At 36.7% G+C, this 27,577-nt stretch overlaps 1 protein-coding gene across 5 annotated transcripts in view; it reads right to left on the bottom strand.

The window, feature by feature from the left end:
• Kmt2e (lysine methyltransferase 2E) overlaps positions 1-27,577 on the bottom strand; it is a 69,492-nt gene that overhangs the window by 35,217 nt on the left and 6,698 nt on the right. For 4 of the 5 annotated variants that reach the window (XR_003843013.1, XM_021188289.2, XM_029534006.1 and 1 more), the window contains exons 2-5: positions 18,762-18,946; positions 7,378-7,492; positions 5,397-5,626; positions 2,445-2,525 (exon numbers count right to left, since the gene is read on the bottom strand). Coding sequence is in view for 4 of the 5 variants with exons in the window: in XM_021188289.2 (XP_021043948.1) it covers positions 2,445-2,525; positions 5,397-5,626; positions 7,378-7,492; positions 18,762-18,832 (497 nt within the window). In the remaining variant the exon portion in view is untranslated. Of the gene's footprint in view, positions 1-2,444; positions 2,526-5,396; positions 5,627-7,377; positions 7,493-18,761; positions 18,947-22,579; positions 22,653-27,577 lie in introns of all 5 variants that reach the window. The other variant, XM_021188297.2, reaches the window with a different exon arrangement.

Raw genomic sequence — 27,577 nt, 5'->3', positions numbered from 1 at the left:
TTCCTTCCTTCCTTCCTTCCTTCCTTCCTTCCTTCCTTCCTTCCTTCCTTCCTTCTTTCATTTATTCATCATTCATTCATTCATGCATTTATTTTGTTCTGGGAATCCAGGGCACTGTACATACTAAATAAGCATTCTACCCCCAACCAGCCCTTATAATTTCTTCTATTAAAAATCTTTGTTGTTTGAGACAGTATCTCACCACATAACTCTTCAAACTCACAGAGATCCATCTGTCTCTACTTCCCAAATGTTGGGATTAAAGGCAAACTCCAACACGAAACATTCTAAAGTTGCACTAAACATGCAACATTCACACAACTGAGTTATACATGTTTTGTAATGGAAAAAAATTTTAAGTTTGCACTAAAATTCCCCCCAAAGGGGAAGCAACACAAATATATTCCCATGGTGGTTTGTCAATAGACCACGATACATACCACAAAATATACCAGCAATGAAAAAGAATGCAATGAAACATGAAGCAAATTAAATGGTTCTCAGGGAATTTCAATGTGTGCAAAAGCACACAGAGTCATATATTGTATCCTAGTCTTGAAATAACAAGATATCAAACGAAGTATCACTTAGTGAGTGCTAAATATTAGGGATGAGAGGATGAAGGGTCCTTGCAATGATGGACTCTTCTATTTCGTGATATCTAAATGTGAACATCTAATGATAATATTTGTATAAACAGTTTCACAAGGTGTTCTTACTATGAAAAAGTAGGTAAGGATACATAAGTTATCTGTGCTATTTTATGTAAATCTGCAATTAATTAAAAAAGTTTAACTCAGAAATGTAAAATAAGACTAACAGTACAAATGAAACTAATAATCTAAGCAAGCTAAGTGTGTATTTAGTTGGTATCATAACTACATAGTAACATTCTTTTCAAGGGACTTTAAATACAATAAATTGATTTTTCCTAACATAATATTTTATTATTTGGGAATTTCATACAAAGCAACCTAATTGCACAGGTTTTCCATTCCTCCCAGGTTTCCCTTCCCATCCTTGTGCCCTCCCATCAAAAGAAAAAAAAAAAAAAAAAAAAAAACCCAAATCAAAGTTGTTTGCCCACTGGTGCATGGTTCTCCTTGCCTGGCTTCATAATAATGACTTTAAAAACAAAACAGGTGCCGGGTGTGGTGACGCACGCCTTTAATCCCAGCACTCGGGAGGCAGAGGCAAGCGGATTTCTGAGTTCGAGGCCAGCCTGGTTTACAACGTGAGTTCCAAGACAGCCAAGGCTATACAGAGAAACCCTGTCTCAAAACTAAAACTAAAACTAAAACAATCAAACAAACAAACAAACAAAAAACCAGGCAATGGCATGTTTGGTTGGTGCTTACTCTCATCCCTGAGAGTCCTTGAGAGTGCCTCAATTAATTATGAAGTAAGTTGTCTGTTTTCTATACTACACTCCACCAGAAAACACAAGAGCAGGAAACCAAGAGCAGAACAAGATCCCAGGAACATCTGGTTTTTCTGCCCTGTTACAATCTTTTATATTCGCCATGGTAAAGCTGCAGTCTCCTCCATTGAGTTGAGACCATGAAATCCCCTCCAATTTCTTTTCCTCTTACAACTTTTCTTCATGTGTGCACTACTGGATATGAGAAGTCTATTTTCTGGACTTCAGATCACCCGCTTTTGCTCCATATACACTTCTGCCTCTTGCTTCATTCATATTAACTTAACTCAGATTCTTTTTTTTTTTTTGAAGGTAGTATGTGGAGAGCTACCTATCCTATTTTCTGCCATGTGACTATAAGCTTTAATATACTGTGGCAAGGATGAGTGGTTTTTTTCTTGTAATTCCTACTGATCTCTCTAAGAAGCAAATTCCTATGTGAAAGAAACATTGTACCTTTTAATACGTATTTTAAAAAATGTATACACATACACACACACACATCACATCACATACATATATGGGGGGAAAGGGGTTGAATGTACATACTGCAACAAACCCACCAAATTCTGCGTGTAACTAAGGGGGTATATACAGTAATAATTCATAGTGGGGGCATAGAAGAGAAACCCTGGGGATTAAATTCAGCGCCTCTCACAGGTTAGTCAAACATTCTGTCACCATAAAGTTATCCTCCACAACCCCTTTTCTGGAGATCTCAGGTTTAAAGTCAGTGCCTTGAATCTGGTACTATACAAACACTACCACATTCCTCCAGGCCATCTTTTTTTCTGCTTTTATTTTGAGGAAGGGTCTAAGGTACCTCAACTAGACTTGAACTTACTCTGTTTTACCAAACCTTGAGCTTTTCAATACTCCTGTCTCAGCAGCTCAAATGGCTTGTATTACAAACCTGCACAATCATACCAAATTCTAATGATGTTGCCAAAAAATGCCAAATGCTTAGAAGATGAAAAAAATTTCAGTGAACTAACTGAAAGTCTTATCAGGTATAATAACTTACCTGGGCTGACAACGTTCACATAGGTATGTATCAGGAATATGCTGCCTGTCAATCCCCATGCAGTCAATATGTTGCCAAACACTTAAAAAGAAAAAACAAAATATAATAAAAAGAGCAGAAAGCACTGAAACCATTAACTATGACTTAATATTCTATTGAATTATCATTCAAGGAATACCTACTTTAAGCTTAGCACACACTAAATGTGTCCTTAGGTAGAAAAATGTTGAGATGCAAAAATAGGGCAACTACAAAGTGCATAAACTAAATTTCTAAAGCAAATGCAATTTAATACACAAAAGGTAGTGTTTAAAATATTATTAAAAACTTGAAGATATCCATACTAAAGCCCTTACATAATAATCAGCCTGACGACAACCTGGGAAAACAGGAAGAAAGTGTGCCCTTGAAACAATTGACCAATGATCAGCTAAGGAAAAGACAAGCAATGGGTGGTCAATACACACAGAAAGAACTGTTCCTTCTGTGAAATCAGGGAAAAGGAGTAAGGATGAATTATACCTTTTGTTAATATTTAACAATTTTGGTGGCATACATTGTTAAGAGAAAGCTAAGGAAACAAAAAGAATAACAAAGAAAGACATTTCATATTTAAAAATAGAAGTATAGCAATTCCAAAGACATCAAAGAATCAAAAAGGCATTCCACTGGAAAGGAATTCAATTTAACTACTATGAATAAAATATATGGACTAGCCTGAGGTAAACTTCTTTGTATGTTGTTTTTGACAAAAGTTCAAGTGGCTGATATTTGAAAATTTTAACTTCAAAACTGAAATCTTCTAAAGAAAAAGGAGGGCTGGAGAGATGGCTCAATGATTAAGAGCACTGACTGCTCTTCCGGAGGTCCTGAGTTCAATANCCAGCAACCACACAGTGGCTCACAACCATCTTTAATGGGATCTGATGCCTAATTCTGGTGTGTCTGAAGACAGCAATAGTAAACTCACATACATGAAATAAATAAATCTTTGAAAGAAAGAAAGAAAGAAAGAAAGAAAGAAAGAAAGAAAGAAAGAAAGAAAGAAAGAAAAGAAAAGAAAAGAAAAGAATAGTACTCCTGATTTCTTACACATAATCATCTACTTTTAAAAAAAATTACATTTGTGTATTATGAGTGTCTGTGTATGCACATGCCATAGCCAAGTGTGGAGGTCAGAGAACACTTTCTGAAGTTGGTTCTCTCTCTACATCTAGGTCCTAGAGAACAAATTCAGCATGTCAGTCATCTCCCAGCTCTATATGTCACTTCTAATACAAATGTACTAAACTGGGCTGGAGAGATGGCTCGGCGGTTAAGAGGTCCTGAGTTCAAATCCCAGTAACACATGGAGGTTCACAAGCATCTGTGATCCAAGCATCTGGTGTGTGTCTGAAGACAGTTACAGTGTACTCACATAAATAAAAATAAATTTTAAAAATGTACTAAATTAAATGGTATTGTTACTCTTTACTTCTCAACTGAGATTCCTCGAGAAGGTTTAAATAACAAATTATGTTAAATTTATGAGGTTATTATGTCATACAGGAAATATAAGCAAAGTGAGAAAATAAAAGAGCAGTATTCTAGATTCAGAAGTTAAAACATTGATTATGGAAAATAGGAACATGGAAAAAATACAAAGAAGCAATGTAAACAAGGGAAGAGAGATAACCATTAGTCCTTAGAGAACAAAACAGGCTGAATTAAAAAAAAAAAAAAAAAAAATGGAGGTTGGGGAGGGTGATAGACCTAGACAGACAGTAAGTCATAGTAAGAGAGTCACTTCAAGCCAAATACCTAAAATAATCCAAAAACTGTGCCTTCAAGGGTGTGTAGGTAGTTATAAAAAATAAGAACAATACTACAAAAACCACCTAAGGATATTTGCATGAATGCCAAATAGAGATAACCATTATTATACATCAATCTGAGCAACTAAGTCAAAAGAAAACCACACCTTAGATTATGCTTTCAATAAAAATATTGCTACATAGAAATGTATCACATTAAGAGATCTTTTATAAGTGACTACAATAAGACTGAAGGCAGAGACTACATCTCCAAAGTCATTTAGTTTTGTAAATTTGCCTCCTCAATAAATTTACCAGTCATTACTTAAGATAAACATTACAGGTAATGAGAATGTATTTCTAAATTTTAAAGGTACCACAGCATGTTATTACAAAAATAAAATTATTTACAATCTTCTATTTTAAGAAAACCAAATTTCACATTCTAAATTAATTTTCTACTCATTGACAGAGATATATGAACTTTTTGAAACACACACATTTCTATCAATGACCTTAGAGGCTAATCATTTAATATAATTTATGGAACAATTTACAAACAAAAAATTTACAGTTGGCTCTTAGTTGCAGCTTAATTCACTTTCAAATATGAATTTATAAAGTCATCAAATCAGATGCTGAAGCTATGCCCTAAGGACCAGGACCAGGAAGTCCTGTGAAGCTGTAAAGTTTCCTTGCCTTCTACAGTGTGTGCCCCATCCTATGCAGGGAATGCACTTATTAACTTTAAAGCTGCAATCCTATTGTTCCATCTGCATTCTCACAAAGACTCTCCCACAAAGAGTGTGGGGGTTGGGGGGAGAAGGAAGCCAGAAGAGGATTAGATTTCTAACTAGACCTCCTGGAGCTGGAATTGCACATGGTTTTGAGCTGCCCCATGTGGGTGCTAAGAATTGAACTTGGGTCCTTTCCAAGATTAGTTTGTTACTGCTGGGACATCTCTCCAGCTCTAAAATAGCTTCTTTTAAATAAGGGATTTTTTTTTTCCTAAGAAAAATAAGTTGCATCTGATAGAGGCAGATATCCTACTTAAAAAAGGAATTAATTCCTTCAAAAGTGACCTAACTAGCATTTCCAAATTAACAACCAAAGGTTAAAAGCATTTAAGAAGCATGAACTAATGGTGTGAAATAGTTACCTGCATTTGTCACAACAGATCATGTATCCGTCATCATGTGTAAAACCACATATGCACCTGGTTACATCAGTACCGTAACTTCCATCTTCAGATGTGCTGATTGTAGTAGCACTGGAAGTTTCATCAAAATTAGGAGTGGTAAATATGCCTACTTCGTTTTTGCTAATGAGACCTGATGGAGGAGGGGATGCTGGAGGTGTTGGAGGAGGACGAGCACCATAATTATGGTCCTAAATAATACAACAAAAAAACAGCACAAAATACACATTTCAATGACATAAACTAGGCAAGTTAAGTAAAATTTGAATACTTAATAAAATAAAATCAGTCCATTTCTTCCTTAATACTGTTAAAAATGATGATATAAGACTAATAATTAAATCACAGTGGTAATAAGTCAATGTCACTGTCTAGTAGATGAAAGTCACCTTCACATCACATGACACACACACACACACACACACACACACACACACACACACACACACAGCGGAAACTACATTACCAGTCCTGTGTTCACAGTTTCACTTTCAAGAAGAGAGCAAGTCTATGTTGTGAGAATAAGGGTAAAAACCCAAATTCCCTAGGAATAGAAAAGCTAAAGAATAGCAAGAACTGGGCTGGAGAGACAGCTCAGCAGGCGGGCGAAGGTGCTTGCCATAGAGCCTACCTAGCAACTGAGTCCAGTACTGCACTCATGTGATGGAAGGAGAGACCCATTTAACTTCTACACAGGAACCACAGGACATCCCTATTCTCCCAGTCAAATGTAATTAAATAGCAAAAAATTACTATAAAATATATAATGTAAAAATATTACTGTAAAATAAAAATATATGGGATTTTACATTTCTGGTCATTTTTATTCTCATCTAAATAATCTCTCATTAACTGTACTTTCTTAGTAATCACAGATATATCCACCAGTTCTGTAACTCTTTGATTCAAAATATACAGAACCCTCAATTAGAAATAAACTAAGGGAATAAGTTTTTATCCTCTCAGCCGTAAAACAGGGATGAAAAGTTCCTTACAAGAGTTTGTTTTAAAGATTAAGTGAGCTATTATATATATATATGCATATGTATATATACCATACATACATACATACATATGTTAAATACATATATTCAACATAAAGAGATATATAACAATAAGGTGGACAGTTAGGAAGGAGCACACACTGTTCTCCCAGAGGACTCACTTACATTCTTAGAATCACACAACCATAGGAACCCCAGTACTATGAACCCAATTGCCTCCTTAAGCATTTATCCTCTACATAACCACATGCAGACAGACACCAATATTAAAAATGATAAAAACAGCCAGGTCTGTGCCTGTCCCAGCACTGGGGAAGCAAAGGTAGACAGATCTCTTGAGTCTGAGGTTATCCTGGTCTACCCAGCTAGTTCCAGGGCTATACAAAGACCTTATCTCAAAAAACAAAAACAAACAAACAAATAAAAAAAAGATAAAAATAAACCTTTAGGGCTGGAGAGACGGCACAGTGGGTAAGAGCACCCGACCGCTCTTCCAAAGGTCCTGAGTTCAAATCCCAGCAACCACATGGTGGCTCACAACCACCCGTAACAAGATCTGACGCCCCCTTCTGGAGTGTCTGAAGACAGCTACAGTGTACTTACATATATAAATAAATAAATGATATTTAAAAAATAAAAAATAAACCTTTAGAAAAAATAACTACATAATTTACTAATTACTATATAATTTAGAATTAATAGTAAATAATACAATGTAACCTTATCCGGTCTTTTTATTGAGGTTAAAAAATACCAACATAAATACAACAATTGTATTGTAATACAGCATTGTTAGGTTAAAGTATAAACTATATAGTTAATTACACAGAAAATATAAACCAGCCATGCTTTTTAAGTATTAAGCATAATATCACACACATCTACTTTCAACTTCCAGCTTTACAGAAAGTCCTTGTGAGCAAACATTTGACACTTACCGCATAGGGCAAACCAATGTAACTGTGGGAGTGGTGGGAGCTGCTGGTGTATAACTGGTGGGGATAACTGTTGGATTTCTCAACTACCACAGGGCTAGCTTCTACGGATTCTGGTCTACGGGAAAGAAGTTTCATCAATTAGAATTCCATTCAGTTTTCTGTTTTCATCTATTGAAATTATTTATGTAATTACTTAATCTATTAAAATTGATCAGGTGTTTATATTAAAATACTGTCAAAACCAATACAATGTCTATTTACAGCATTGCACAGCTTGTGAGTCGGTTCATCCTATGTAGACTGTATCTTAACCAGAGTTTTACTTAATAAAATAAATATCCTAATGCCAAGTTCAATTGCAGTTTCCTGTCGTTTAGAAAGTGTCCAGTGCTGGGGATAATGGTGCATATGCTGCAATCATAGCACTGTAGGAAGCTGAGGTAGGGGAATCAAGAGTTCAGTACCAGCATGGGCTACAAGTAAAGTATGGCTCAAAAAACAAAAACAAAATAAAACAAAAAACCCAAACCTCAAAATTACTAGAGACCAAGCTTTATGTCATCTACCCAGTAAGAAACATGCAAAGGGGTGGGCAGAGTGACAGAAATGGTTTTAAGTAAGATTAAAGAGAGAGTCTACACAGACTCTGGCTTGAATGTTAAGTGTGCATTTCAATGGTCAAAACAGTATGTGTTGAATGTGTTGGGACAGAACAGACACTGGGAGATGTCAGTAAGTTAAAGAAAAGGGAGCCTACATTGAATCAGATTTACGCCTGAAAATACAAGCAGCTGTGTAATGAGTAGCATTTAGGTCTGGCCTACCAAGAGTTAAGTGTAGGTAATAAACCAACTGCTAATAGTGCTGAGAGCAGCAACCCCCAAACTGCTGCAGCTTTGAAAGCTCCTTGCCCTTGCATTTTACCTATACCATTTTCCCAACTTCTTTATTCATACCGCCACCCCCTCAACCCAGTCCAATTTTATCTAATGGCTATTGATCAGTGTAGTGGTAGATTAACAGTCAAGGTCAATTCTCTCCTTTTCAAATCCAGATGACAATCTGTTTCTGTGCCTTTATTTCAATCTTTTTTTTTTTTAAAGATTTATTTATTATTATATCTAAGTACACTGTAGCTGTCTTCAGATGAACCAGAAGAGGGCATCAGATCTCATTAGAGATGGTTGTGAGCCACCATGTGGTTGCTGGGATTTGAACTCAGGACCTTCGGAAGAACAGTCGGTGCTCTTAACCACTGAGCCATCTCTCCAGCCCCCTTTATTTCAATCTTTATCCTACTTCCTAATTCCCTAAATTAGTCCCGAGACCAGCAGGATAAAAACAACTTTTACAGTTACTACTTTCTTAGCTGACCTTCACATAAGCTCAAGTTAGTGCCAAATGGATGATGTCATAAGACCCAGTGTGCCACAATGAACACAAAGAAGCACAAAACGAGATTGCTGAGTCATCCTGCAAATTACAATCTCTAACAGGTTCAGGCTAGTCTGAAAACTAGTATCTGTTAAATTTGACTCATAGTTTCAAAATTAGAATATGTTCATGTATGAAATTTAAATACAAAAGTACTTATAAATGCAAAACATTAAATCTTCCTCCATTACCATGTCAACAATTACTCCATATATCCCTTTCTAATTTTATGTTATAAATACACCTATACATTTTTTAAAACTAAGAATATATTATATTTACTTACATATATACCTTACTCTTATAATGATCACTTATTTGCCTCAGGTTTCTTTTCAATGATTTATTTTTATTTTATGTACATTGATGTTTTGCTTGCATGTAGGCTGGTGTGAGGGTGTTGGATAGATTGCCTGGAATTGGAGTTACTGAGAGTTGTGAGCCACCATGTGGCTATTGGGACTTGAACCAAGGTCCTCTAGAAAACCCAGTGCTCTTAACCACTAAGCCTCTTGCCTCAGAGGAGTGACCTACCAGGCTGCCTCCTTTTGTGAGGGTGGGTAATAATCCTATATAGTGCAAGCTAGAACTTACTATGTAGCTAAACCTAGCCTTGAACTCCTAATCCGCCTGCCTCCACTTCCTAAATACTGAGATTACAGGCGTACACCACCATGCCTGCCTTACTTGGAAAAAAAAGTCGAATTACAGCAGTGATCTATAATACCATCATTAAAGCTATGTGAAGGAAGTGTGGCAAAAGTAGAAGACTCACTCTTAGGTGTGTAATCAAATTGCACTGTTACTGAAGAATGTGGGCAAAACTGGTAATGCGGAGTAGCTAATGAAATAAAATCAAGTTTTCAGGTAAATGTAGATGAGTTCAAGTATGTGAAACAGCAAAATACTTTTCAGAATATCACGATTCAATAATGGCTGCAATAGTGACAAGAAAGAAAGGCCATGTAAGAAAGCAGAAGGTTTTAAGAAGGTCTCTGTGCTGAATATTTGTACTTACAAGTGGTTTTAAAAATAACTTTAAATTTATTTATTTGCTGTGTGTATGTGTGTACATTTGGTAACATGGTGCCCACATGGAAATCAGAGAGCACCTTTTGGAAGTCAGCTCTCTCCTTCCATCATATGGATTCTAAGAATCCAACTAAGGGCATCATGCTTGGTACGACCACTGTTACATACATGTCATCTTGATGGTGCACTGAAAGCAATTTTTAAAACAAGGAAGCATGTTATAAAAATACTGAATGACATTTATTACTTTAAAATGTTTATTACTGTTGTGTGTGTGATATGTATGTGTGCTATACAGGTTATGCATGTGTCACAGCACACATGGAGATCAGACTTTTAGCTCTCTTCTTCCTCTGCGGGGGTCAGAGGACAGAACTCAGGCCATTGGGCTTAAACAGAAAGTGCTCTTTTACTCCTGGTTGACATTTTTAATGGTTGTCCTTAACTATAATACAGCATTTAATTAAAATAAAAAGATCAGCACTCATGAGGCTAAGGCAAGAGGATTTCCAAGTTTGACAAACATCATCCGACTCAGTAGCACCAGTTTGAAGCAACTTCCTTAGGATAGACCACTTCCTTCCACAGACCACTGATTTAACATGTCTGTCATATCACTATTCATGAAGCTAGAAATCTTTTCAATGTTCAATTGGAAAATTATTAAATCTAAGAAGGCGTACTAAACTTGCATATGAATAATAGTTGAGTAAAAACTGATAGTAACAAACTGCTATAATCATTCCCTTCTAAACTCTCTTAAACATCACAAGGCTTTCGGAACAGCAGGGCTAAGAAAATAACAACAAAAATAATCTTTTGTGTCTATAGTAGCTACTGTTTTGTATAGCTAATTTACATACCTACATAAATGCCTAGATAATACATAGGCATAATGTGTCATCAATAAATTGCATTAGGATTAGTGAGATGGCTCCGTGAATAGAAACTTGTCATGATTCACAATGTGAGTACAATTCCACAAGTAGAATAAGAGAACAGATTCCTGAGAGCTATCCTCTGACCTCTACAGATGCATGGTGGCATTGGAGTCCAAACACATACATAAGCAAACAACAAATAAGTAAATGTACTAAAAAAATTATTTAAACAGACTAACAACAAAACAGGGCTAGTACAGTCATAGATATTGGAGAAGAACGTATAACCACCACTTTACTAAGCCAGCATAATCCCTAAGTACATTCTAAATATTTGTCTTCATATCACAGATAAGTGTAGTCTTCACCCTCCACCCCCATCAAAGAAACCTCCCTTTGCAATAGACAGAGATCATTACAAAAAACAAAAGCAATCACATGCAGAGCTGTGGAGCCCAGTTGCAATGGACACATCTATAAAGCCTCCCCCAGGTAAGGCTAGGAGACACCAAGAGACAATACACAGAAAGACTGTAAGAGTCAGAGGGTCACAGTTTGCTAAGACAGCATTTCCAAGTAATATCAGAAGCTACAGCCATGAAGTCTCACCAAGATTAATACTTAAACACGAGCTGAATGAGATGACAACATGCCAAAGCTGATAGAGGAAAAACCAAAGGGCTTCAACCCCGCACAAACAACTACAGGCAACTAAGGAATGCTGAGAGCAGCTGCAATAGTCTTCCCTACGGAAGAGCACATCAACTGGTTATTCAATACCGAAAGATCAGCCCTGAAAATATATACACATGTACCATTATATACGTTATAGAGTAGGTTCTATTTATATACTTAACACACACACACAAAGAACTATTAACAAAAAGAGGCCATAAATTCAAGAGAGCAAGAGATCGGGGTATGTAGGAGGGCATAGAGAGAGGAAATGGAAAGGGCAAATGATTTATTTTATAATCTCAAAAAATTAAAAAAAAATTTTTTTTTTTAAGTATTCAATTTATCCAGCTTAAAGAGGGGGGGAAAAGAGTGTTTACTTCCAGGAGAATAGAGTTTGGTTCTCAACACCCACAACAGTTGGATTAAAAGCACCTGTAACTCAGCTTCCAGAGGGACCTGATGCCCTCCTCTGTCTTCTGCAGGGCAGCTGCACTCCTGAGTACAGAACCGTGCACACATGGCTTTTAAAATTCACACTAGTAAAATAAGCCAGGCTCAAAACTATAAACGTTTTACAATTCCACATACAAGAGGGACCTAGAATAGGCAGAGACAGAAACCAAATACAATGAGCAAAGTGCTGGGAATAAATTATTATTTAATGAAGTTTTTGTTTAGAGTGAGGAAAACATTTAGAAATTGGTGACAGCTCCTTGATAGCCTGTATGCACTTAATGACACTTGAAACTGTACACCTAAAGGTAGATTTTTAAAAATACACTTATTTTTATGGTAATAGAAAATAAATCTTTTCTATTTAGAAAATAAAGACAAAGGTAGAGAATTCTGCCACATGATCAAGCCATATAGGGCTGGGGTTGATAGTCAGTGACAAATGACATGCTTAGCATAAGTGAGGCCTTAGAATCAACCCACAGCATTCCCTACCTCCTTCCCTGAAATGAGAAGTCTAGGCAGTAGATTTAATTCGACAGTGGCATTGTTAAAAGAAAAAGCCCAATTGTATGTGTCAAGAAAGGGAATACAAAGGAAAGTATGCAAGGTTCCGAGAATCTGTATAGACGTACATTTGCAGAAGTGACCAAGGAACTGTAGAAAGGAGAAATAAATAAAGTGACATGAAGTCAAGGGTTAACACAGTTGAGACTACAGGCTCACCTCTGATTTGGGACTAGGGCCTGGAGAAGATGCACTGCTAGAGTCAAGCTTGGGAAGCAAAGTAAGTCTAAGAGTGTGGGAAGGCCAGTTTGCACCTGGGTCTAAGTGTGTGGGAAGGCCAGTTTGCACCTGGCCCACAGGGGTTTCAGGGTGCAAATCTCTTTCTCTTAGATGACTTGGACACTGAAAGTAAAGTAGCACTACTGTCTTGGTCTAGAACTGGTGGCATTGGACTCCTGACAGAATGCTATCACAAGGCTATCATGAAGATTAAGTACTGAGTCCTGGTGGTAAGGACTGAGTGTATGAGACCAGACCAGCCAGGAAAACAGTCTCTTTGCTCTTAAGTGTTGTTTAGTTGCTACCTTGGCGATATTTAAAGACCAAAGTCATGTCTCAGGTCTTCACTAATTTACTAAGTGTTACAAACTCTCAAGTTCTAACCCTTCTACTACAGGCACAAGGTATCACACTACATAACAACTCTGGGTCTCAGTTTTCACATGTGTAAAATGATGTCCTAAAAACATGGAAGGTTTTGTTGTTGTTTTAAATGTGTACGGATACTTTAATTCCATGTATGTCTGTGCTCCATGAGCATGCCTGGCACCTGAGGCCAGAAGAGATCCCTTGGAACTAGAGTTATTTATAGTTGTGAGATGAGAAATTGGTGAAGGTACTCAAGGTTAGGTACTCTGAAAGAACAGCCAGTGCTCTTAATTACTAAGCTATCTTCCAGCTCCAACATGATATTTAATAATGAAAAATACGAAAGCTTAGATCTCTTAAACTGGTCCAGAATTCTTCCCATTAATCCACACTGTTCCCACCACTCCTATAAAATTTACTAGCATGTTAATTATACTTAGTGATATAGTGACTTAAGTAAGAATTAGTAATTTCAGTAAGTACTCTGAAGTTATTAAATAGTAATAGGCTTATCAGCATTTTTAAGCCAACTGATGGGTGCTGGGAACCAAACTCTGACCCCCCGGAAGGTCAGCAAGCCCTGCTGTCCACTCCCTGCACTCAAGCTGGCTAACAGAAGAGAACCAGTTCCTGTAAGTTACCCTCTGACCTCTATACAAAGGCCATGGCAGGTGTGCATCCACACACCTGCACACTCACAGGAAATGAAAATCTAAGAAAAAAAGTTAAAGAATCAGAAAACAGTTAGGTACTGATGGAAAGTGGATAAAATATACTGTAAACATTTCACTGTAGAAAAATCATTTTAGCATCTTAAATTATACATATTCCAACTCAGAATATCCAGGCACCAACAAATTAATGAATTCTGTCAACAAGTGGCTCTAGTGACATTAAAATATCACATACTACAGTAAAGCAAAACAAGCAAGCAAACAAACAAAGCAAAAAAACCACAATATTAATCATCAAATTCCCAGTTTCTGAAGAGGAAAAGTAACTTTCCTTTTTGTAAACACTAGGAGGGAAACAATGGGATCCTTCCAATTTGGACCTCTTCCTACTCTCTAGCTCCAGGAGCACTTCCCTTCTGTGCTTCTACTTCAATCTGTTTGCTCATGTAATGAATTCATAGTTAACATGGCTGGAGTAATAAAGATAAGTCTAGAAAGAACACAAGACATCCTATTATAAAATAAAATGGGCTAGAGAGATGGCTTAGCAGTCAATAGCACTTGCTGTTTCCCCGAGATGACTGCCATTCAGTTCTCAGCACCTGTATCAGGTGACTCCCAAGCAGGTGGAACTCCAGCTCCAAGGCATCAGATGCTTCTGGCATCCGCAGGCAAGTCCCATCATGTACAAATACCCACATGCAAGCTCAAACACCTACATATAATTAAAAGTAAAAATATTTTTAAAAATAAATAAATAAACTGCTAGGCAGTGGTAGCATAGGCCTTTAATCCCAGCCCTTGGGATGAAGAGTCAGATAGATCTCTGAATTCGAAGCTGCTTTGGTCTACAGAACAACTTCCAGCCAGAGCTGCACAGAAAAATCCTGCCCCCAAAACTAAAAATAAACACTTATAAAATGAAATTCTAATAAAACTCTGAAAACTTCTCTATTTTGTTCAACTTTCTGTCTTGTTACAAGACAAAAAACAACAACAACAACAACAACAAAACCCACAGTAATTTTCTTTTAAAGATTTATATGTATATGAAGAGTGCAGTAGCTGTCTTCAGAAGAGGGCATCGGATCCCATTACAGATGGCTGTGAGCCACCATGTGGTTGCTGGGAATTGAGCTCAGGACCTCTGTGAGAGCAGCCAGTGCTCTTCCAGCCCTACTCAGTAATTTACTGTACTGAATCTACCACTGCTACAACAGAAGCTCCTATATACACATCGTATGTTAAAACCCAACACCTGCATGACATACATCACTGCTTTACTCTTACTAACAGTGCTTTGACAGCAAAAGCCTAAAGACATATGCACCACCAGGCGCTTCTGCCACCACTTGTTTGCTCTGACTTTGGTTTCTTCAATCTGTAACAAAAGGAGACCCATCTTAACTCTCCTGCACAAAGGACAGCCCAGCAATCGGAGCCTCCCTAACTAGCCTATTCTGCTCTCCTCTGAGGTCTATTATCTTAGTTGTCTAGAGTTGCTTTATTTAACAGTACAGTAGTCACACGTGCTAATGAGCATTTGAAGTATGGCTCATTTGAACTGGCATAGTTGTAAGAACAAAACCGATAAGAGTTCAAAAACAGGATAATAAAAGGAATAAATATCTCAATAATATTTTTATACTATGTGTTAAAATAATATCTTAGATATACTAAAAAAAAAATACATTACAAATACATGAATATTTAGAAACCAGTGAATTCTTACCAGGTATTGTGGTACACATCTTTGATCTCAGAACTCAGTTCAAAGCTAGCCTTGTCTATCTACACAGCAACTTCTCAGGACAACAAAAATTACATAAAGAAACAAAGAAAAGAAAAAAAATCAAAACAAAAAATGGGCTGGAGAGATGGCTCAGTGGTTAAGAGAGATGGCTCTGCTCTTCCAGAGGTCTCAGCAACTACATGGGTCCTCACAACCACCTATCCTGGGATCTGATACCCTCTTCTGGCAAGTGTATATACAGATAGAGCGTTCATTTACATAAAATAAATAAATCTTAAAAACAATTAAGAAAAAAACCTGATGTTATATGTATGACTCACAGTTTCTGTTTAACAGCTCTGGTCTGATGTTCTGACTTCCCAACAAAAGATTCTCAACAATAGGTTACATTTTATATTTTACTTTTGTAACCATAGTCTCTTAAGAAAAATTTTCACACAGCTTGTATAGGATGCTTGTAACGATCCAGCATATACTGTCTCTTAAGTTTTCTATATTTCTATAAAACTATTCTGTCTGCACTTACAAGCAAGTATTCAGTTAAAGAGTAAGTAGGGGGGCTGGTGAGATGGCTCAGTGGGTAAGAGCACCCGATTGCTCTTCCGAAGGTCCCGAGTTCAAATCCCAGCAACCACATGGTGGCTCATAACCATCCATAACAAGATCTGACGCCCTCTTCTGGAGTGTCTGAAGATAGCTACAGTGTACTTACATATAATAAATAAATAAATCTTAAAAAAAAAAAAAAAAAAAGAGTAAGTAGGGAATCACAGCTTCTGAGTTTAAAAAAAAATTACTGCTGATCATGCTTTTTAAAAGTTGTTATTTATACCTAGTTACACTTTTCCTTTAAAAATAGAATTACTTTTTCTACTTATAAAATCTGGATCAAGAGTTATGTCAGAAAGCAGTAAGAGAGCCAAGACTATCACTATGCTGGCCTGTGCCTGCGCTGTGACTGCTAACAGGCCCAGGGTAGCTGCCTTCAACTTCGTTTCTAGTCACCAAAACCTCGGGATTGCTTTTGTTAATACTAATATTATGCATAGTAAAAAGTTCTGCTGGAGTTGAAAAAAGGTTCAGCAGTGAGGAGCACTTACTGGACATAGGTTTGGGTCACAGTATACATATGGAGGTTCACAGTAGCCTCTAAGTCCAGTTTAAGATCTTATCCCCACTTCTGATATCCCAAGGTTCATGCAAGTATATGATGTACATACAAACACACAAGCAGACACACATGAAATAATTTTTACAAAAGGTGTAGTACTTTCTGTTTCTTTAGACTTTGTTTGCTTGTTTGCCTCGCTTTGTTTTTTGAGATAATATCTTCCTATGGAACACTGACTGGCCTGATTAAGTAGGCCTTGAATTTACAGAAATCCTTTTACTTCACCTCTCTGAGTGCTGGGTAAGAGGCCTGAGTCACGATACCCAGTTGTTTCTAAGTTACTTTATAAAAGAATGACTTTATTTAAATGTGACCATGAAATATTTTCAAGTACTTTTTTTTTAAAAAAAAAAAAAACTAAGCTTATGAAATAAAATCTTTTTTAAATTAATCATTCCATTCATTTACATCTCAAACGATATCCCACTTCCTGGTTACCCTTCCACAAGCCCCCCATCCCACAACTTCCCTCTCCTCCCTCCCCTTTCCCTCTATGAGGGTGTTCCCCCACCAACCCCACCCCTCCAGCATCCTCCTATACTGGGGCCTCAAACTTCCACAGGACCAAGGGCCTCCCCTCCCACTGATGTCTGACAAGGCCATCCTCTGCTATCTATGTATCTGGAGCCATGGATCCCTCCCTGTACACTCCTTGGTTGGTGGTCTAGTCCCTGGAAGCACTGGGTGGTCCAGCCAGCTGATGTTGTAAAACAAAATCTTATTGTAGTAGATATCTCTAATAGATCAACAGTCCATCCTGATTAATCAATTATTTTTAAAGTGTTAAAAAATTATATTTAGTCCAAAGGTTGAAGTAGAGCCAAATTTTAAGCAATGTAATAGGAAATAAGAAGTAAAATACAAGAAAAACAAAATGAGATGACAACTTTTTCTAAGTACAGTGTTGACAAGATAACAAAAAAAAAAAAAAAAAATGGACTTAATGGAATGACACTTATTTGAGAGATCCTAGGATATTACTGGGAATGGAAATACCAGCGTTTCTAAAACCGTTTGTTCCCAGAGTCTGACTGGCAGAATAACTATGCCTAATGTAACAAATCTTTGGCCTCATCAAATTAGATCTAGTATTAATACTTGAAACACTAAGTGAGAACTTCCTATATTTTAGTTTATTAGTGGATTGTATTTTAGCAATCCAATCTTCTTTAAAATAAAACATAATAAAAGCATATATACATGGGTATAATAAAAAAAGTAAAAGTACTTGATTTTGAAATAAAATCAATTCATAGACAGTTATTAAAGAAATGTTCAGGAATGTAGAATCCTGCACACATTTCCTTGACCTTGTTTTTTTTCTTCTCAGGCAGTGTCTAGCTATGTAGCCCAGGCTGGACCAGACAATCCTCCTTGAGTACCAAGTAGCTTAGGGCTACAGATAGGCATCCACATTACCCACCACAATCTAACATCTTACAGAGTAACACTTTGGTCTTTTGACAGTAAAATAGGAAGGCAGCAACATGCTAGTTATTTTTTAAATATTAAATTAGAAAAGCAATATAAAAATGTTTCTTTGAAACAGGAAATAAATTTTACCTGTCTTTTCAAGCCTCAAGGTCTTATGTGAAAAAGGAGAGTTTAAAAGTTTGATAATCAGCCGGGCATGGTGGCGCACGCCTTTAATCCCAGCACTTGGGAGGCAAAGGCAGGCGGATTTCTGAGTTTGAGGCCTGCCTGGTCTACAAAGTGAGTTCCAGGACTGCCAGAGAAACCCTGTCTCAAAAAACAAACAAACAAAAAAAAGTTTGATAATTAAACCACAAAAATTCTGGAGGTTTTCAAGAAAAAAAAAAAAAAAAGGTACCATTTATACTGTGTTTATCTTATCAGGGAAAATTATGCCTAAGGAACATATACTTTTATGCAACACAGAAGAAAAACCATTTTCTTGAAATGGAGAAGTACTGTAAGCAGAAAATACAAGAAAAAAAAAAAATTACCAAAAGGCAGAATTTTGGAACAAAGGCTATTTATAAAAGTAATCTTAAAGGAACATTGCCATTTTAATTTCTGATGTCTTAGCCAAGAATGCAAAATGACATATGCAAATAAACACTATTTGGATGTGACAACTGCATGAACTACTTTGCCTTTCCCTTGTAAAATACCTGTATTTAAGTACTTACTCTGAGCCTGCAGCCATTTCCAAGTAGGATGTCTCTGTTGTACCAACCCCCAACGGGACCGCTATGCTCATGACGTTCGCCTCTGGTAAATTCGATTACTATGGAGTCCTATGCATTGGTATCCAAAATACTGGGGCATGCCAGCCACAGTGCTCATTGCAAACATCTAAGTGCATCCACAAACCCTGTTGAAAAGAAATGGAAACAGAAGAGTTAAGAATCTACCTAGCAAAGTACACCAGCAACCAGTTATTCTGAAGCAATAGTAAACAAATAACGAAGAAAGTATTCTGTACTAAGGTCCTAATACCTTAGTAAACGTAAAAGTGTTCACAGAGTAGTTGTTTCTTCTCTTTTCTTTTTTTTTTAAATAAATCTTTTATTATTTTAAAGATTTATTTATTTATTATATGTAAGTACACTGTCGCTGTCTTCAGACACCCCAGAAGAGGGCATCAGATCTCATTATGGATGGTAGTGAGCCACCATGTGGTTGCTGGGAATTGAACTCAGGACCTTTGGAAGAGCAGTCAGTACTCTTAACCACTGAACCATCTCTCCAGCTCTAGTTGCTTATTTTCTTCCTGGAATTATGCTGCATTATGATCAAAAGAGAAGTTTCTGGAAGCTGAGCTCAGCTAAGAACATGTGCTCGGCATGCTTGAGGGCCTGGGTTCAAGTCCAGCAATTTAAGGTAGGAAAGAAAACAGAAATGTGCTGAATCTACTGTTCTTTAGGGAATGAAAGTAGCGTGTCAAAAGGATTACTAAAGCACACTTGCTAGTGAATGGCTGGCAAACAAGATTGTTTATTTTGAAAGTCAAAATGGAATTTCTTACAGTACAAGTATCCAAAAACAAGTTTTGTTGTTAGTGATCTAACAATATATTTACAAATCGAGCACTATGCACCAAATTAACTTTCTATATGAGTGGGTTATTTAGTCTTCAAAGTTCCAACGTAGGAAGCTGGGCAAGGCGGCACACACTTTTAATCCCAGCACTCAGGAAACAGAGGCAGGTATATCTCTGTGAATTCAAGGCTAGCCTGGTCTATATAGTGAGTTCTGAGTCAGCTGAGTTACATTAAAAAAAGAAAAAGAAAAAAAAAAAATTCCAAGGTAGGTATATCCATTTTACCTCTAAGGCAAAAAAACTAAAGAACCTAGGAAAGACTAAGGTTACTCGGCTTAATATGATTAATTAGTAGAGAAAACAGTGACTTAAAAAAATACAAATTTACAAGAATAAGTAAAAGATTCTGAGTTTCAACATCAAATTTTCTATTCTAAATTCACTCCACTGTAGTTGTTACATGTATTATTTATGAAATAGCTACTCAAAGTCTGTTCAGTAATGACATGGTTCACGTTAAGAACAAAACAGACACTCCTATAAACTACAGAAGAGCGGTTAGGTTTTCCTTGTCCTTGTAATGCTACACCTGAGAAACAGAAAAAGAGTATGTCCTCAAATAGTAGTTCTTATATTTCCCTTTAATTTATCCAAAAACCTTCAGCATACCTACTCTAATTTTCATGTCACAGATGATGTAAATTCTGAGGGGAAAGAAAGTGATTAAGTTGAAAGTGATTTTATACAAAAACTTGTCCATACTTTTAAATCATGTGTAACTGGAAGAAAGCTACCTGTTTTCAAATTACTGTAACATAAAAATAACAAGATATAGCACTAGTACACGTTGTAGTACTACAACATCTACTCTCTACTTGAGCCTAAGGCTGAACTGACTAGTGTTGGAGACTATCTGGGCCACAGTGATGACCGGCTTAAAACAAAACAGCATCGATGACAGATCCAATATAAGCAACTGCATTAAAATTAAAGACATTGGGCTACCTCACCAGTTCCTTCATGTGTGAGCTAAGCAGGTCATTAGCCTCTCCAGTATCAGATTCCTTGTTCACAAAACAGGAATTTAAAATCAGAATTCTGGGAAGAATATGACCTAATGCATATAGTATAGTACAGGCTATATATTCCTCACTTTAAAAATCTGAAATGCATCCCGAGTTCAAATCCCAGCAACCACATGGTGGCTCACAACCACCCGTAATGATTTCTGATGCCCCCTTCTGGTGTGTCTGAAGACAGCTACAGTGTTCTTACATATAATAATAAATAAATCTTTTTTAAAAATCTGAAATACTGTAAAGTATATTCCAATTTTCAAATTTTCTTGGTTAGGGATGCTCAATTTGTAAATACTGCAAATCTGAAAATATTCAAAATATAGAAGATTTCTGGTCACAAGCATTTTAGGTAAGAGACCACGGATAACCACAAACAAGAACTGCTCTTCTTATTCCATCAAAAAACAAATAAAACCCTGAAAGTAAGGTCACCCTATGTTTTCTCATTTGCTTCACAGTTGAAGACTCTCCTCAAAACAACAAAAGCCAGCTGAGCAGAGGAAAGCATTGTCCACTTTCTTTTCCATACCTAAGACCTTATTAGAGTTACTTCATAATGCTTCAGTTGTTAACTAACACAATAAGTGGTAACACTTTATGAGCAAAAAAGCAAGCAACGTACAACTGTTTACCAGAGTCAAGAAGTAGAAAGCAGATATCAAGTCATTATGCATAGCTTTAATTTAGTGGAGTAATATTTCTAATCTAAAATGATGTATTTGATTTATAATTAATAGTGTGTTATTTCAAATATAAGTACACAATCTTCGCTAAATACACCTAATCTGTTCTAAATAGCGATGAAAATAAACACACAAACAGCAATACCAAGCTTGTAATTGGCTTCTTTCAAGCAATAGTTTCCATCTGTGTTCCTCTCGCTGTGTCTGGAACACAGTGGTGTTTTACAGACTGGTGAATGAATTAGAGAAGGTGGGATGGAACTGCAGCTCTGGACTCATGAACCAAAGGAACTATATCATTCTATACAGAAGAGCTGAAAAAAATCACATGACATGCTTAGAACTGCATCTCTCTAAAAACACTCATGTTCAAAAACATGTAATTACATGTGAAACAGAACTATAGACCTCTAGCTTCATTCTAAAGGGAAGATCTCAGTGATCCAGTCATGTTATCATGAAACTATAAATTTTAACTATTTCATTTTCTCTATCATTATAAACGTTTTAGCCAGATAATTCATACTGCTGAAAACTCAGTTGATAATAAAATAATGTAACTTTATTAGGGTCAAATCATTATCTCTAAAATGATCTTTTCAGAATGAAAATTTGGTATGATGTCTTACATGGGTAATCNCAGCATGCAGGAAGCTGAGGCAGGACTATTCCAAGTTCCAAGCCAAAATGGGCTACAGAGAAAGACAACGTCTTAAACAACAAAGTGCACGCATACACACACACACACACACACACACACACACAAATGCTGGAGTGTAATGGTAATCTCAGTAGAAGAGAAGCCAAGGCAGGAGGGACCATAAATTTGAGGTCCGTTTGGACAACACAGGGAATTCAAAGCCTGCTTGAATTACATAGTAAGGAGACTTTGCTAAAAGCCAGAAATGTATAGTTCAGTGAGAGACCACCTGTCTAACCTGTAAAAGGCTCTGGGATCAATCAAAAGTGCCTGAGAAAAGAGATAGACAAGAGTAGGAAAGAAGGGAGGGAGATCAATATAGTAAGAAACCATCTTATCACAGTTATCAAGGAGGAATAAAGAATTTCAACACAATCTAAATACTCCAAACTTTCAGGTAGGAGTTAAAAAAAATCTGGCATTACCAACTGGCTAGTCACATATGTACAAAATGCATGTAGAATAAATAGCAGCCAATAAAGAATAATACAAAAGGAAATACCATGAGATGTCTGGAAAATCTGAGGTCCAAGAAAGAATAAATGTCTTCACAAAACCTGCTATCCAGAATAGACCTAGAAACCAAGTGAACATAGGAGTGTTGAGCTAATGTTAAATGATATATGTTCTAGGTATTTCTGTCTGAAATGGTACCTCAAACAAAGAAAGCAGCAAAACTTACAAAAACAAATTCATTCTTATTTTTAAATATAAGTGAATACAAGCACAAGCAAAGGTAATAATTAAATGCCAAATAAAACTGAAAAAAAAAAAAAACCTGGGAAATCACTTATAAACAAAAACAAAATAAGAGTAAGAATAAAACACCCACACCCACACCCACAAAACAGTTTACTGGAAAAACTAGCAAGACCGAGGGGGGCTGCTTTTCAGGTCATGCCAAAGAGCAAGAGTGCTTGCCTAGCAGAAAGGTGGTCCCAGGCTTGACTTCCACCATCCCTTAAACCTGTATTGTAATCAAAAGGATCAGAAGTTTAAGGTCATCCTTGACTACACAGTGAGTTCAAGGCAGGCCTGCTATATATAAGATCCTGTCTTAGGGGCTGGGGAAAGACAATACATATATAAAATCTGAAGCTGCACAGTTTCCAAATGTAAAGAAAACATTAAGCTAGACATTTTCAGCAATACAAAGCAATTAACTATTGAAAGACACATGCATCAAGCTGAAAGAATCTCAAGAGGATTATGCTAAGTTTTTAAAAAATCAGTCTTCCTCCTAGATATGGTAACTCAGACCGTAACTCCAGCACTCAGGAGGCTGAGACAAAAGGATTTTCTTGAATTCAAAGTTAGCATAAAGTCCAGAGTGGGACCCTATCTAACATGGGTCATCAGTTAAAAGCACTTATTTGTAAGGACCCAAGTTTAGTCTTCACCATCTATGTCACACCTATCTATAACTAGAGGTCCCTCCCAGTGGGATCTGACATCTCTGGTCCCTTTGGTCACCCACACACACAAATGCAAAACTGAGGCCCCACCCTCAACACATAATTAAATCTTAAAATAAAATTTAAAATTCAGTTCCAAAAGATTACATACTGTGAAATTTCATTTATATAACATTCTTAAAATAATAGATTATAGAAATGGAGAACAGATACGTAGGGAGAGAAGTGAGCACAGTTACATAAGAGGAAAATACCAAGCATCCTTGTGATAGAATTTTTCTGTAACTGCTATGGTGGAAAAAGGTACCCACATATGTAGTAAGATAGGCATACAACAAACGAGTACAAGTAAAATGGGGACTCTGAATCAAATGGGTGCTGTATCAACATCAGTATTCTGGCTATATTATGTCAAGGTCAGTATTCTGGTTATCACACTATATCACAATTTTGCAAGATGTTACCACTAATGTTAAAATGTTAGCAATGTCAAAGGAGAAAGGAAATCTCTCTGTATCCTCTTTTACAACTACTTATAAAATCTATTATTACCTTGAAATTAAATTTTTGGTTAAAAAAAAAAAAATGAAGGGCTGGAGAGAGGAGTCGGTGGCTAAGAGGCCTCTCAGCTCTTTCTGAGAGCCTAACTTCGGCTCTCAACATCCACAACAGGCATCTCACAACTCTGCCTGTTAATACTAGTACCAGGGATCCAACACCTTCTCTGAGCTCTACTAGGCACCCATACAAGAGAAAAACAGAGAACGAGAGACAGAAATATAAATAAAAGTTTAGATTCTAAAATGAAAGTTTTAATCTTCTATAATTTTTCTTTTCTCATTTATTCATTCATTCATTCATTCATTCATTCATTCATTCATTCAATGTATATGAGCACACTCTAGCCATCTTCAGACACACCAGAAGAGGGCATCAGATACCAATACAGATGGTTGTGAGCCACTATGTGATTTCTGGGAATTGAACTTAGGACCGCTGGAAGAGCAGTCAGTGCTCTTAACCACTGAACCATCTCTCTAGTCCCTTCTATACTTTTTCTAATTTTTGCCAGTATCAACCTGAAGAGTTCTGTTAAAGTGAATACTTTATTAATTAATTTAAAAAAAACTAGAAGACTTTGAAGCTGCTTTTAAGATCATGTCAAGGGCAAAGTGGAAACTTTTGGTTTTAGAACAGAGCTGGGGCTGAAAAGGTCAAAGGTTTGATCCCCAGCATCACATAAAACAGGGGTAGGGAATGCCTATAATCTCAGTACTCAGGACTGGGCTACAAAAAAGACTGTTAATGCAGATAGTAACCATCTGTGCCTTGTTTTCTTATCTCTGAGGCTAAAAAAGGATAGCGGGAGAATGTCCAGATACCGGCACATCCTCCTAACTCAGTTAAAATACAAGGAGAGGTTAAACAGATAACTTGGAGTAGCACTTGCTCATCTCGCAGATATCCGAAGTTCAGTTCTTAGAGCTCTCTCAAGTTACTCACAACTCCCTGTAAATCCAGCCAATTGGACAGAACAGTCTCTTCTGACCTCCACAGGCAACTTGGAGACACACAGACATACACACACACACACACACACACACACACACACACACACACACACACACACACACACAGAGCTCAGTCAGTCAAGTAACCTGATAATCTACCAGGTTACCCTGGCACTATACTACTACTAATACTCTAGTACATAAACCCTTTGAGAATACCAGGGTTCTTGGGGTGTTTTGTTTTGTTTTGTTTTGTTTTTGGCAATCATTCTGCTAATTTTCTAAAGTTCTCCTTTATAGTTGTCCCCCTCCCCACTAAAGACAGTACTAAACTTTCAGGAACATTTGAGCCTTCTTCACTTTCAAACTTAAAAATGTATAACAACCTAACAATATAACAATATTATTTCAGAAGACTATTCCAGTTATGAAACTTGTTTCACACAATCTTCTCAATGAATATATTACTTATACTTCTGAATGACCTGTTTATATTTTGCCACATTATTTTGAAACACCTATGAGAGATGTAGTTTTCACAATTAGATCATTAACTTCACCTCATTATTTAAAAAACCAAAACAACTGAGATATATATGCATTTGCCCTAAAGACTGGAATTTGGTGGCTAAAATATACAATTAACTAGACCACAATCCCCTCTATCATCCTGTAAACATTAGACAGACATGAACTCAGTGCTGCTAAAAGCTAACGAACCTGCCACAAAAGGTGCTGCTGACGGGGCTGTCCCTGAGGGTGCAGTTCACTCCAATATTAATCTCAACCTTGAAATCAGCAGTCATTTATTCTATCTGATTTTCTATCCCCAATCTTCTATAAAATATATTCCATTGAAATAACTGTCATTATTTTACAAATGAAACCTTCGAAGTGCAACTTCCTTTTACACACACTTCCTTCCATTCTTTGAGTAATTTATTTATTAGTTTACTTATTTTTGAGGCATGGTCTCTCTTTGTAATTCTCCCTGTCCTAGAACTCTATGTAGACCTGGCTGGCCTCAAACTCACAGACATCTGCCTGTACTGGGATTAAGGTGTGCCACCACATCTGCTTTGTTTTTTTAGTTTTTTTGTTTTTCTTTCTTTCATTCCATTTTTAAAAATCAGGATTCTATGCTCTCAGTTCCCAATAATCCCCCTATTACAGTGAGTCACTCAGCCTTTTGTGTCTCTCCAATGTGTGAACCACTTGGGCTTCAATCCACACCACAAAAAAATAAATAAAATCCTTCCTTAGTCTTCATAGATATCCATCATCATCACCCAAGTAATTTCCAATAATCAACAAGCCTTGTTCTAAATAATGGAAGAAATCCTTAGTGTTAAGCATGCTCTTCTCCAGATTATAACAACTATACAATTATTTCAAAATGTAATAAAATCAGAGCTGAGGATGTACCTCAGTTGTTAGTGCCCAGCATACAAAAAGTTCTGGGTTCTGATCTCCAATACCACATGTGTGTGATATCACATACTGATAGTCCCAGCACTTGGGAAGTATAGGCAGGAAGATCAGAAGTTCAAGGTCATCATTCATCACACAGCAAGTTCAAAGTCAAACCAAGCTACATAAAGCCCTGTTTCAAATAAAGGGGAGGAAGGAAGGAAGGAAGGGAGGGAGGGTTCAGATACCTATGAGAACTCGCAAGCAAGTTGCATTTATTAGTGTGTAAATCAAGAAAACAAACTATTAGACAAGGATATTTTCCTTATATCTGCTCTCCTTTTTCTATGAACCTATGGAGAGGGGGGTGAATCAAAGCTGTATCAGAATACATTGCATGACAAAAACTATTTTCAATAAAGAAAATAGAAAAAAAAAAGCTATGTTTTGATTCCATATTATCCCAAATGGTGGTGTCATTAACACGGGGCAGGAATACCACTTGTTCATTTCATTTCTACCCAGTGAGAAAAAGTCAGAAAACCTTTGAACCCAAACCAAGTCAGTTTAAAATAACTTATAAACGTAATTTTGAATTTTAAATTACATTTACATTATAAAAGGGCGTGGTGGTATATGCCTATAATCTCAGCACTCAGAAACAGAGACAGAGATGGGGACAGCAAGATATCCCTAACAAGTTCCAAGTCAGACAAGGGCTATATAACAAGACCCTGTACAAAAATAAATAAATAATTAGCTGGGGATGGTGGTGCCATCTAACCTGGCATTCAGAAGGCAGGAACAAATAGATCTCTGGGAATCTAAGGCTAGCCTGTGTACACAGTGAGTTTGAGAACAGCTAGGGCTGTGTAGAGAGATCCTATCTTAAAATAGTAATAGCAGGCGGATTTCTGAGTTTGAGGCCAGCCTGGTCTACAGAGTGAGTTCCAGGACAGCTAGGGCTACACAGAACAGAGAAACCCTGTCTCAAAAAACCAAAAAAACAAACAACAACAACAAAAAAAACCAATAAAATATTCAAAACCACAAAATTTTTAAAATGTTTGCAGATAAAATGTTTAACAACATAATTATATGAACTTAAAAATTATCTTTCAGTCCATCCCATCAACAGCCACCAAACCCAGACACTATTGCACA

The sequence above is a fragment of the Mus pahari genome, chromosome 2, assembly GCF_900095145.1.
Source record: "Mus pahari chromosome 2, PAHARI_EIJ_v1.1, whole genome shotgun sequence".
NCBI lineage: Eukaryota > Metazoa > Chordata > Mammalia > Rodentia > Muridae > Mus > Mus pahari.
The sequence above is the reverse complement of the archived record's forward strand: the minus strand, read 5'-3'. Positions and strand labels throughout refer to the sequence as shown.